This window comes from Pelophylax lessonae (genome assembly GCF_965119305.1).
Source record: "Pelophylax lessonae genome assembly, chromosome: 1".
Classification (NCBI taxonomy): domain Eukaryota; kingdom Metazoa; phylum Chordata; class Amphibia; order Anura; family Ranidae; genus Pelophylax; species Pelophylax lessonae.
This window is the reverse complement of record NC_138768.1, coordinates 213,207,424-213,221,255: the sequence shown is the minus strand read 5'-3', so window position 1 is coordinate 213,221,255 and position 13,832 is coordinate 213,207,424. Positions and strand designations below refer to the sequence as shown.

Genomic DNA, 13,832 nt, shown 5'->3' with positions numbered 1-13,832 from the left:
CCTCAAGTTGTAAAGCGCTGCGTAAATTGTTGGTGCTATATAAATCCTAAATAATAACAATAATAATCTTTTAAACCATCATTATGTAATTGATTATATGACAATGACAACAAAAAGGCCCAGTAGTGTTTTCTAGAAAAAGTGACAACAATATTCTTCTATCATCTGTCTTTCATATGCAGTATACTATTTAACCCTTGATGTTGAAAATAAAAATATGAAGCATAAAAACTATATTATGTACAGGATCCAAATATACGAGAGAAAGAGAGAGAAGTTAGTGAATTTAAATGGCTTGAGTTTAATTCCAGTAATGAAATCATAATTCACGGAATGGCATCTTCTAAATGCAGATGCACACTCATACTAATGTGTTCAGACACATCCCTGCTTAGCAAAAAAAAAAAAGAGGATAAGAGGAGAGGGGGAGGAAAAGGAAAGGAGGGCCCTGCAAGAGAAGGCTGTCTAAAATTGGACACCCTGAGTAACAAGTCCAGTCCCTTCTGGGAGTCATCAGCTGTTACAAAAGCAGATTCTTGGAGGGTGTTTCATAGGCTCCAAATACCCAGCTGACAGGCCACAGGCTGCAAGCATTAGAGGAAGATATAAATAGGAACCATTCACTGCAGCACAGAAGTTTACAGAACTTTCTCGGCTGATGGCTGTGATGTTTATTTTAGCCAGTGCAAGGCACTTGCAGTCTGAAGCCGGAAGATCAAGAAGCTGTACTCACTCCCAATGACTCTGCTTAAATCCCTGAAGAATTCAGGTGACTTTTAATTTATCTTGGCTCAACTTCACTCCTTTCTTGTTCATTCATTGGAACTATACGGCCTCAGCAGCAAACATTATCTGACCGTCAGCAATATCATTTGGAAATAACAGAGTCTTGTCTCCTTTGACATCTACATCTTTGTTTCGATATGGCTGACAGTCAGTTACCTTTCACTTGTCATTACCCTGCAAACAGACCCAGGGGAGTCCGCGACTCTTTCCGTGATCAGGGTCTGTCATCCCGTCTCCTGGATGATGATTTTGGATTTCCAGAAGATTTAACCATGGATTGGCCTGACTGGGCAAGGCCTAGACTCACTGCCTCCTGGTCGGGACCTTTAAGATCAGGTCTAGCAAGGACTGCTGGTGTCTCCCCTCCCGGATATAGTGCCCGCTACACAGGATACCCCGAAGCCCGTAATTCTGTGTCCGTCCCCAGCCAGCCCTGGAAGGTGTGTGTTAATGTACAAAGTTTCAAGCCAGAGGAGCTGACAGTGAAAACCAGAGATGGATTTGTAGAGGTGTCAGGTGAGTGATGAAGAAAGGAAAATAAATGCTGCTCGTTGATGTTTGACAGTCTTTTCTAGCTAATTTACCTTTATGAAATGCGTTATGCTTAAATAAGATCCTAGATATAATAAATCATGTATAGTTTAATCCTTAAGAATACACATTTGGAGCAAGAAAATGGAGTTAAAGTAATAATTTATACTAGTCTAATGTAAGAGATTAATGTCATTCTTTTGAGATAACATAGGTCTTGTAATCAAGCAAGGAAGCATAAAATTTTAACTATACATAGCATACGCATGGTAGAATAATAGGTAGAAATATTATTATTATTATTATTATAAAGGATTTATATAGTGCCAACAGTTTGCGCAGTGCTTTACAATACAGGGAAGACAATACAGTTACATACAATTCGATACAGGAGGGATTAGATATAATAGATTTAAGCATGTCATTGACATGACATTTGCTCAGTTTGGCTGTTTTCTAATGTCTATGGTGGTAGGCAGACACCCCCAGTTAAAAACTGTCGAGGAACATTGAAGGGCAGATTAGAAATCCTGCCCAGTTTGCTTTGCTCTTGCCCATGAAAAGTGGCACTGACGGTGTCTGCCAACATTCCTGTCCCTTTCCCCATTGACATATTCTTGCTAGGTCAGCAGAGCTAACCTGCAAGCTTTTAGAGCACTTGGCAGTACTGAGTACTCAATGATTTGCAGTACTGAGAGTAAGCAGGCCTTTCCTATACACCAGACTAACCACTAAGGGTCCATTCACACTAGCACGACTTGACAAGTCGCGGTGGGTAGCTCGCCATTGAATAGTACAGGATCCGTTCTAATAAGAGCGACATAAGTCGGTCCGACTTAGAAAAAGGGTCCTGTACTACTTTGGGGTGACCTGGAGGCGACTTGCATTGACTTCAATGATATGAAGTCCGTGCAAGTCGCGCCGAGGTCGCGGTGCACGCTGTGCACCGCGACTTCACAGGTCGCCCCACCAAGTCGTGTCGCCCCTGTCTGAACGGGGTCTAAATGTATGGGCAAAATTTAGGGCTAGTGTTTACAGGTGTTTGAGACTGAGATGCATTTGCCATGCCTTTCCCTTGCATTCATACTGACTTGATGGAGGAATAAAAAAAAAGCACATACCAACTAGGAGGGGAACAATAACTGTGCCCAAGTGGGGACAGCACGCATGACCATAGTGAATGCCACAACTTTTTGATATCTAAGAAGATACAGGACAACCTTGGAGAAAGGACACAGCCATACAAAACAGATTATCATTAGGCTAAGTTGTAAATAACCTTCCTGGCCTGGAAATTAGGAATCTATACTTTGTCTCTTTAGCCCATAAAGGCATGCCTGGCTCTATTTTATTTTATCAGTGGCTTTAGGTACTCACACAAAGATTGAAGCCTAGTACACACGATTAGATTATCAGACGAATGATCGTCCGTTTTTTTTTTTTGCATGCTAGTCTTCATATCGAAAATGAAGAATGAAATAAAGTACAAAAAATTCTCGTATGACAGAATAAAAATTTGGAAGTAATGTAATGTGTTGTACTGTATTTTCGGACGACTGTACTGATTTAACGAAAATTGTACGATCTCATATCATACGAGAAAAATTTTCGTGATTGTCCCTTCAGAAAATGTTGGATGAAAGATTATCGTACGATCACTTAGAAAGCAGTATTTTTTTTTTTTTTTTTTTACAATTTATGGCACTTTTCCACTGCAAGTAATGGCTCGGCTCTACTCGGCCCTGCTTGGCCCTGCTTGCTTTTCCACTGCTGGTACCGCATGGTACGGTCAGGGCCGTTTGAAGGAATTTGGGGGCCCCAAGCAAAATGGACATGGAGGTCCCCCCGACCCCCCGCACACACGCAAAGCCTACAGGAACCACAGCATAGCCATACAGTTTAAGTATCTATCTATCTATCTATCTATCTATCTATCTATCTATCTATCTATCTATCTATATATATATATATATATATATATATATATATATATATATATATATATATATTTACATATATGATATAGATAGATAGATAGATAGATAGATAGATAGATAGATAGATATAGATATAATAAAGAAAGAAAGAAAGGAGAGAGAGAGAGGAGGGGGACAGATAAACAAAAAGAGACATAGGAAGACTAAGATTAGAAGGGAGATAGAAAAAAAAAAGAAAGAAGTTTTCAGACCTGTCGGCACTCGGCAGATGTAGAAGCAGAGGGTCCTAGCAGCTACTCATCCTGATGCTATCTGCTCCTCACTCATCCACACAGGCTGCAGGAATTTTAATTGCATTTAGAGCCCTGCTATCTGTATACAGTAGGAGCTGTCAGTCTGCACCGTCCATGGGCTGGTCCATAAACCATAATCTGCATAAAGTCTAGCTGGTAGGCCAGGGATCTCTCTTGTGTCTGCAGATCTTATCAGACTTTTTACAAACCTGTTCAGGCAGAGAGGGGCCCCCTTGAGGGAGATCCCAATAACAGTGTCATTGCACTTTACTGCATTGACGATCAAAGGGGCGCTCACAGCCTTACACAGTGTCCTTGCATTTATTCCTAACCAGTCGTTGTCTTGGGGCCCCAGGCCAGCTCGGGGGCCCCAAGCAATTGCTTGGTTTGCCTGCCTTGTAGCAACGGGCCTGGGTACGGTGTTGGAATGGTTCGGTACAGTACAGTATGGTTTGCTTTTCCACTAAAGTAGTACTAAAGTTAAGTGGGTGGGATAACAACAGGGTGGGTGGGATTCTCTGACCAATCAGTGGCTAGTAGTGACTGCATGCAAAGGATTGTGGGATATGGTAACGGTTATGGTACCTCTTGGAACCACAATCGAGTAGGTACTGTTTTTGAGAGCTGTACCGTTCAGGTCCATGCAGTGGAAAAGCGCCGCTGTACCGTACCGTACCGAACCGTTCCTACACCATACCATGCGGTACCAGCAGTGGAAAAGCACAAAAGCGAGCCGAACCGTTCGGTTCCATGCAGTGGAAAAGCGCCATTAGTGATCACGTGTACGGGCCTTGAGGCTAATTCATACTAATTTAGTGATAAGCTTACAGTATATGTGGTGCTACATACTACAACAGCAAACTTAAGGGACTATCAATTCTTTTTTACAAATGTAAGACGTATAATCTTCCATTCACTACCAGCTTGTAGCCATGGCTACCCAAATTATCAGTGAAAATTCTTGTGACATCTGTGATATGTACTAAAGGAATGTCAATCTCCTTTAAACTAACATTCATTTACTATTGAACATTGCCCAAAGTTCTCAATAAAGTGTAATTTGCTGTTGTAAATAATCAAAAGACCAAATGATTCTGTTTTGTTTAGGTATATTTTAATATTTAAAGGCTCAGTCCACAAAAAATATATATATTTTTTTTTTGCATCGTGGTTGGCCAAGTCAGCCCCAGCCCTATTATATGTCTTGCATATTCCAATAGAAATCTCTCCCTGTAATAATTCCCAGCTCTATTCCTGGGAGAGTATGAACCTTGTATAATGGCAAAAGAAGATGCACAAATCCTGGAGCCCTGGTGCAGAGATCCCACTAGTAAAGTCTCCAACATATATTAAAAATAATACCTGGTTGCCTAACCTCCCAATATCTATTAAGACTGGGATATCCACCACGATATATTAAAGCAGTAGTATACACCGCTATATGACTTTTACCTACAGGTAAGCCTATAATAAGGCTTACCTGTAGGTACAATTAATATCTCCTAAACCTGCACGGTTTAGGAGATATTAAACCTGCATGCAGCCGCTGACGTCTGCGGCGCATGCACTCTAAAGGTCCGCCGGACCTTGAAAGCTCCTTGTCGGATCTTGCCGGATCTTGCCAGAAAGTGAAACTCCCGCGCGCATGAGCGGGAGTGACGTAATCGCACTCCGGGCCACTCACAGCGCTGGAGCCGCCGAACCAGGAAGAGATGCATGTCAGCTCCCTCAGCGTTGTCCAGATGACCGTGCCCGGGCTTCACTCTAAGGTAAGTATTTCATAATGAGCTAGTATGCGATGCATACTACCTCATTATGCCTTTGTCCTGCAGGGTTTGTTTGTTTTTTGTTTTTTTATTTATGAGTATACAACTGCTTTAAGATCTAAGGTCTGACTAGAGACTTTGTTTTTTGAACCATGAATCTCACATGTATGCTTATATCCATGATATGCTCATTAATGTGTTTCATCTGTACCACTACTATGCGCTGAATACTGTTACTTTAATGTTGTACTCTGTATTTTTCTATTTTTGCTATTATATAATAAAAAGTTTGAAATTAAAACTGGGATATCAGTTTTGAGTGGTCTGACCCTTTACATTTAACCTCTTTAGGACTGTCTTCCCACATTGTACAGCGGATGGGCAGCTCCTACAGGCACAGTGACGTACCTTTACGTCACTGGCCTCTTCTGGGTACAGGGTGTGTAGGGAGAAGGAACACATTTTTAGTTTGTAGATTTGTAGTAAAAAGCATTTTGTAATACACACATTAACGCTTATTGGGCACACTCTTAACTTCTTGATTACCCTGTGAAGTCAACCTCTTCCCAGCCAGTGTCGTTAGTACAGTGACAATGCAAAGTATGATCACTGATCGCTGTATTAGGATCACTGGTGATGTCAGTGTCAGTTAGTCAATTCCCACCCACTGTTAGTCTGTGTCAGATTGCCTGCTGCACTGTCACAGTCCCACTATAAGTCACTGATCACCACTACTGCTATAAAAAATAAATAAAAATTCCAGTATATATACTGTAGTTTGTAAATGCTATAACACTCACACTAACCAATTAATATGCACCTATTGGGATTTTTTTTTTCTATCAAGGACATGTAGCAGAATATGTTTTGGTCTAAATTTATGAAGACATTTGATTTTGCGTTAATTTTTTACTAGCTATGTTTTATAGCAAATAGTACATTTTCAATCTTTGTTTGGTTATATATTAAAAATATAACCCCAGTGGTGATCAAATACCACCAAAAGAAATCTCTATTTGTGTGGGGGAAAAAAATGACATAAATTTCATGTGGGTACAACGTTGCATGACCATGCAAATACCAGTTAAAGTAGTGCAGTGCTAAATAGCAAAAAAATGGCCTGGTCATGAAGGGGGTAAAACCTTCCGAAGCTCAGTTGGTAAAATGGACTATATGTATTTAATTTTCCTTCTTTTTTTATATACATTTAATGTCTGCTTGTATAAACCTTAGAATATCTACATTTATTGTACTTGAAGTAACAGAATAGTTCAGTGTCTACACAGGGAGTGTTACATGCAAGGCATACTAGTCCAGCCTTTTTCAACCAGGGTGCCTAGACACATCGGGGTGCCTTCAGATGTCTTCAGGGGTGCCTTGGCAAAATGCCTAAAAACTACCCAGGAAATTGTATACAAGTCAGCCGGTGGATCAAGCCTACCTATTCATTACACAAAGCCACAGGTTTTCATTGTGCACCATTAGAACCTTCTAGTCGCCCCTGTCCTATCATCATCAGTTGATAAGAAGGATGTTGGGCACCTGCACAATACTCTTATTTGCCCTTCTCCTGCCCCTCTCCATCAGCGCTGAGGTTAGAAACGGAGGGAGAAGAGAAACACTGGAATACAGTAAAACCTTGGTTTGAGAGTAACTTGGTTTAAGAGCGCTTTGCAAGACAAGCAAAATTTTCAAATAAATTTTGACTTGATATACAAGCGATGTCTTGATATACAAGTAGCCTCAAGTCACAGCTAAGTATAAAAGAGAAGAGAGGCGCCTCTAAGTGTAGCAATATTGTTAAATTTAATGAAAGTACAACATTTAGCAACTCACATGGTTGATGATTGGAACAGGCACATCTAAGTATGCAGGCATCCGGGGTAAAGCTGTCCACATAGACCATCCTCCGCACCGCCATCTACGTCATCCCTTCCATTCTGCCCTTCGCTTTCAGATCGCTTTACTGCAGGGTGGTCTTCCCAGTCAGGATTACAGCCTGGCAGCAGAAGATAGTCTATGTGGACAGCTTTACCCCGGATGCCTGCATACTTAGATGTGTCTGTTTCATTCATCAACCATGCGAGTTGCTAAATGTTGTACCTTCATTAAATAGAACCATATTTCTACACTTAGAGGCGCCTCTCTTCTCTTTGATACTCTGTAGCTCCTGCTGGATTTTGCTTCGAATCCCCTTGTGGAAGCGGCTATTTGTGGATGGACATTTTATGGTTACACAACCTATCGCAATGCTATAATCTTTTTATATGGACTATAAACTGAAGGATTTATGAATAAATGGTTGTGGAACGAATCATCTTAGTTTCCATTATTTCTTATGGGGAAATTTGTTTTGATATAAGAGTGCTTTGGATTACGAGCATGTTTCCGGAATGAATTATGCTCGCAATCCAAGGTTTCACTGTACTAGTCAGTACCAGTATGCAAAAGTATTTGCTTTGGAAGAATAAAATCACTACTACTGTTGGGTGTCCTACTTATATAGTTGCCCTGCATTATGTAAAATTATTCTTTTTTTTTTTTTTAGAATGGGGTGCCCCAAGATTGTGTGGAATTGTAAAGGGCGCCTTGACTCAAAAAAGGTTGAGAAACACTGTACTAGTCAGTTTGAATGGTACTTAATTCCTAATCTATAGATAGGTCTGCTATTTTATTACTAAGATCACTTTACAGCTGGAAGGATTTAGAACAATCGTAGAACTCCTGTTCTCCAGCCTTTGAGAAAGTACAACTCTCTGCCAAGGAGTATAGTTACCAAGTTGTGAGGCTAAATCTCACACATGATTTCTGGACAATATGCCATCAGCTAAAAATGGAAGTGATTCACTAGTGTGTTCACCTCATGATTGTAATATGACTGCTTGTGAGCAACAGTGTAACTCAGCACATGTTTTTCATAAATCACAAGGGATTTTAGCCAACCTTGAGATGATACGACTCATTCACTTCTTTTGTAAATGGCTTATGAAAGGCTCTGAGAGTAAATTAATGTTGTATTTTATTTATCAATGTTTAACCACTTTACCACCGGAGGATTTTGCTGTCTTACGTCCAGGCCACTTTTTGCGATTCGGCGCTGTGCGACTTTAACTGACAACGCGCTGTGCGACTTTAACTGACAACTGTGCGACGCCGTACCCAAACGAAATTTACGTCCTTTTTTCCCCACAAACAGAGCTTTCTTTTGGTGGTATTTGATCACCTGTGCGATTTTTACTTTTTGCGCTATAAACAACAAAAAAGAGCGTTTATTTTGAAAAATTAACAATATTTTTAACATTTTTTTATAGGAAATTCCCCCCCCCCCCCCCCCCAAAAAAATGTAAAAATCTAAATTTTTTTAAATTTTTGGCCAATTTGTTTTCTGCTACCTATTTTTGGTAAAAAAAATCACAATAAGCGTATTTTGATTGGTTTGCGCAAAAGTTATTGCGTTTACTAACTAAGGGAAAGATTTCTGTCATTTTTGGTGTTTTTTTTTTTAACGAGTAATAGCGGCGATCTGCGATTTTCTTTTTTGCGGGACTGCGACATTGCGGTGGACAGATCGGACCCTTGAGTGACATTTTTGACACTTTTGGGGGTACCAGTGACATTACTGCAGTAATCAGTGCTATAAATATGCACTGTTACATTAAAAATGACACTGGCAGGGAAGGGGTTAATTTTATTGGAGAGGGAGGGGTTAATGTATGCCTGATGCTTACTGACGTGTGGGGGGGAGAGGTGACTGAGTGAGTCAGGGACAGATCGGATGTCCAGCTATGCTGAACACTCCGATCTGTCACACCCTGTTACTTAGGAGATCCGCCCGCTCTGTTTACACAGGCGGGCGGATCTCCAAACTAGATTCCCCGACGATCGGGGAAGAGCGGCGGCAATCGCCGCCGATCCTCCCCTGGCCCGACTCCCGCTGTGAATGAAAACAGCGGGAGCACGCCTCCGGCGGCGCGCGAGCGCCACCTACAGGGGGAGGAGTCCAGCGACGTAGGTCTACGTCGCTGGACGATAACGAGCCACTGTGCCGCAGTAGAGGCACAGTGAGCGGTCGTAAAGTGGTTAATCTGCTTCTGTCATATATGTGGTCAGGGCCAACTTTGGATTCATGACCTCCCAGAAGAACTTCTATTTGTCTTAATCTCCAATCTCTCTCTTGGTCCTACTCGAAGCTGAAGTTGCAACTTCAGATATCATCCACTGGTGAAAGCAGTATCCTTCACAAGGCAACCTAGATAGAAGCTCAGGGCCTGGTGGATGTTCACGAAATCAGCAACATCCCTCATGTTCCTGCAGTAAGCCAAGTTGTGCACCTGTCTGTTGGTTGACAGGAGAGGATACCATTGTATAGAGTTGGTGTCTGATTAGATGGGCCATGGCTGTACAGACAATGCAAATGAGGCATTTCTTGGTACCTATTGCAATCTTTGTCAATGCCAATCAAAATGATGGGGGGAACCAAAGCTGACACTTTGCCTGGGGCCCCTTTATGCCTTCATTTGTCTCTGGGTGACAGCTGATACTTCACCAAGATCATACAATTATAACAGCACATCCTTTTGCAGGTAAATTGTTGGACTCCAGCCCAGCCTACAATGTAAACAGTAGCAGTACAAAAGGGACATGGGGACCTGTCAATGATGTTGCATAATATGGCCTAGGAGCAGATTGGGCACTAGCTATGAAGGCACATTTTCCTTGAACTCAAAAGTATATATTCACTAAAATCCCTGTTACTGTGATACTTATTATTGGGGTTGTTAGTCTTGTGAATTTACCTTACAGCTTCTAATAATCACACATTCTTTGTTATCAGACAGCGGAATTACACTCCACAATTCACAACTAAACATTATGTGATGAATGGTCTACTAAAACATCAGGAAATGTTAAAATCATGTCGCTCACTAACACTTTTCACTGGATTTAAACAAATAATTTATTAAAGGTGCAGAGATGTTGATACGGCGCTACCTATGAGTGATCAAGTGTCAAAATAAATGATATAATAACTCAAAGTAATAAACTCCAAACTAAGAAATGACACCAAATAAAATAAGTGCTTCACAGTATTAATCCAATTGAAACCACTGGATCTGACTGTATATGGTGACCTCGTGCTACGTGCTTGTGTGCAAATAAATAAACAAAAATTCCAAAACAAGTGATTCGTTTATTCCAAAATTCTTTATACAGTGCAGAGTCTAGTGGACATTAGTGGTTACTGTAAATGAAAATAGTGTCCAAAATAAGGGAATTCTGGTGATGCTATTGGTGAAAAGTGATAAGCAATTCCCAATTGTGAATGAAAAAGTTGCAACCACCTGTGTGACCACTAGGTGTCACAACGGATATACAACCTGTTATCGTAGGTGTAGTAAAGCAGATTGTATGCAAGTCCCGGGGGTTCCTCTCCTCGGCCAAGCAGGCACAGGCTGGCTAGTTACTCAGAGAAAAAAGAGAGGGGAGCCCCATGATGCAGTATATACTTGTAAAGAATAAAAGCGAGTGTAGAGACTCACGGTAAGGCTGTCTTTGATCAGTGTAGGTCCGCCGGGAAGCTTCCGCGTTCCACGGTTCGATGTTCCAAAACCGGAAGTGACGTATGACGCAATGGACTCCGCCCTACGCGTTTCGTCAGAGGATGTCTGCTGGAGCGGTGTCATCATAGCGCACTCCCGGTTATTAAATAGCCTGCCCGTGTCATGGCAACCGAATGGCTTCCCGCCGCCATCTTGGTACTCATTATTGTTGCCGATCGGGGGACATCTTGCTCCTCTCTGCAATGATAGCTACGTGCAGTTGGAGAAGGGCGGCTTTTTATCATCATTTCAAAGCAGCCTCACCGAACCAATATAAAAAGCTTTATTATTAGAATTTGAAGTTGAAGTTGAAAAAGAAGTTGAAAAAGAAGTTGTGTACTGAAAAATGTTTTAAAATTAACTTAAAAAATGCCAAACATCCTGGATGGTAAAAAACAGAGTGAATCTTTTTAATAGAAACCAAGTCAGGTGTTGTATGTGATGAGGGATGGCGGGGAAAAATCCTATGCCAGCCATTTTTATATAGAAGAGATAATATATTTCCTGACAGACTCCATGGCAGCACACGTATGGGTAGGCTCCGCCTCCTCTCCTACCCTATAGGACCCCACTCCCATAAATTTTTGCTCCAAGCCAGGAGCCGTGTTCCTTTTTTGTCCTCCTTCCGCAAGAGAAGTCTTACCTTATAGGATGCGTTTTCTTACATACCTGGTGGCGTGTGGCTTTCCTGGATGATGCCTTTCTACCTTAGTCCAGCAATCTCAGTACTACTGGGTGGACCCGGGCAATTTGAAATGATGCCGGAAGATGCCATAAATCCTGAATGAGAGGTGGGCTGCATCGCTTGGCCAAACGTCCTTGCTACTAGCGGGAGGCCCTTATGCCCTGACGCACACGCTAGTCTCCGGTTGAGGAGCGTTCCAGGTCCTTCTGTCGGTATTGGTGGTAATGTATTGCTTACTTTATACTTTATATCGTTTTGCTTCCTGGTTAGTATGGCGGCTGGAGCGCTCCTGCGTTCCAGGCCGTCGCTCTCGGCTCCTCCCCCTGCCTCCTGATTCCCAGTTGGGTGTTCATTGCGAGGCTTGGTTCCTAAGTGGTCTGCGCTTGTGCGCACGCCACTTCCGGTCCTCCATGACGCGGTGGCGTCGGGGGGGGCGTGGCTTTACGGCTCCCGGGAAATTTTAAACAGCTGATGGAGCTGTCATTCTTGGGATGTCTGTGGGCTTTTGCGGCGGCCTCCCCACGCTGTGTCTCTGCCTGTGTTTGGTAAGTCCTGTGCTGGGTCAGTCCTGCTTGAATGGGGGAGGGGAAAGGCGGCTATGGGAAGGTAAGATTGAGTTCTTACATCCTTCCTATTGCAGGTTATCTCGCTGTGATTTGCAATGGATGCCTCACCGCCCCCCGGTGGCCAGTCCCTGCGCAACAGGTGAGCTTTAGCTTTTAACTCTCGCTTGTCTGCCAGCTGGCTTACTGTAGCCTGAGCTTTTCTTTCCTTTGTTTTCAGCCCTTTTAGGTCTGACCAACGTCCTGCATCGGGATCAAAGGATAGATCACCTTCAGGCCATCACCATGCATCATCCAAATCCAGGCACCATAGATCCAGATCTAGGTCTAGGCGCCATGATGATTGTCCAAGCCGGTCTTCCCGACATGCTGACCGCCCCGCACACAAATCTTGCTGGGGTTGTAGGGCTGTAGTCCCTGAGGATAGATCCTTGTGTGATGCCTGCTATTCTCGGGCAATCAAGGAAAAACAAGTCCCAGATCCACCAGTGGAAACCCTGGTCAGGCGGATCGTGCAAGAATCCTTAAGGGATTGGGATTCCAACCGGCTGTCTGGGCATACAACTGATACTCCAGTTCTCCCTCAGAGGGAAGACGTAGAGCCAGGCACTTCCCAGCCGAGTCGCTTCTCGGATTCCTCTGAAAGTGAGGATGACCTAGAAGACCAAAGTTCAGGTTTTGATTTTGCCATGATCTCTCCGCTAGTAAGAGCGGTAAAAGAGGCGTTAAAATGGGAAGAGCCAGCAGACTCCCCAGCAAAACAGAAGAAATACTTTAAACATCTCAAGAAAGAACGGGATCATTTCCCTTTTCTGAATGAGCTGGGGGAAATCATTACAGACGAATGGCATGGAGTTGAAAGAAAGAATTCCTTATCGTCCAAATTTTCCAGGTTATATCCTTTTAAGACCGACAAAATGAAGCATCTTGATTCTGCACCTACAATAGACGCAGCCTTGATGAGGCTAGTCAAACACGTTACCCTACCTTTGGAAGATTCCGTCTCATTTAAAGATGGTCTGGATAGACGAATTGATACGGATCTCAAAAAGATCTATCTGTTAGCTGGTATGACCTGCAAGCCAGCCCTAGCCCTTGCAGCCACATCCAAAGCTATGGAGGCTTGGGTAGATAACGTGGAGACCACACTGAAAGGTGTCTCAGAAGAAGCAGCCAGAAGCTCGGCTGTGTATGAACTAAGGTTAGCAACGGCCTTTTTGGGAGAGGCTTCCATTGATATCATTCGCCTGGTGGCGCGGGTCATGCTCTCTTCTGTCACGGCCAAACGTGCTTTATGGTTACGTCCCTGGCTGGCCGATCCTGCTTCCAAACAAGCCTGGTGCAGGATTCCGTTTGAGGGTGCGTCCCTTTTTGGCAACAAGCTGGACAGTGCCATTACCCGTGCCACTGGTGGTAAATCAGGTTTCCTCCCTCAGGATCGCCGTTTGTTTGACCGCAGAAGATTTCAGCACAAACCAAGTTCGGATCGATCCAGAGAAGCTCGATCTTACAGGCCTGGACGTGAGTTCAGAAAGAATTGGAAAAGATCTCAACCTACAGGTCAGAAGTTCAACAAGGGAACACCTTCTAGTGGTCGGGAGACCACAAAGTCTTTTTGATATCAGGCCTGCTCAAGCGTTGCGAGTAGGCGCTCGTCTACGTCAGTTTGCG

The 13,832-nt window shown here is 43.0% G+C and overlaps 1 protein-coding gene across 1 annotated transcript in view; it reads left to right on the top strand.

The window, feature by feature from the left end:
- The first annotated feature begins 512 nt into the window (after positions 1–512).
- HSPB8 (heat shock protein family B (small) member 8) overlaps positions 513–13,832 on the top strand; it is a 123,652-nt gene continuing 110,332 nt past the window's right edge. Inside the window, exon 1 of the mRNA XM_082268967.1 lies at positions 513–1,302. Coding sequence (XP_082125093.1) covers positions 924–1,302 — 379 coding nt within the window. The 5' untranslated portion in view covers positions 513–923. The remainder of the gene's footprint in view (positions 1,303–13,832) is intronic.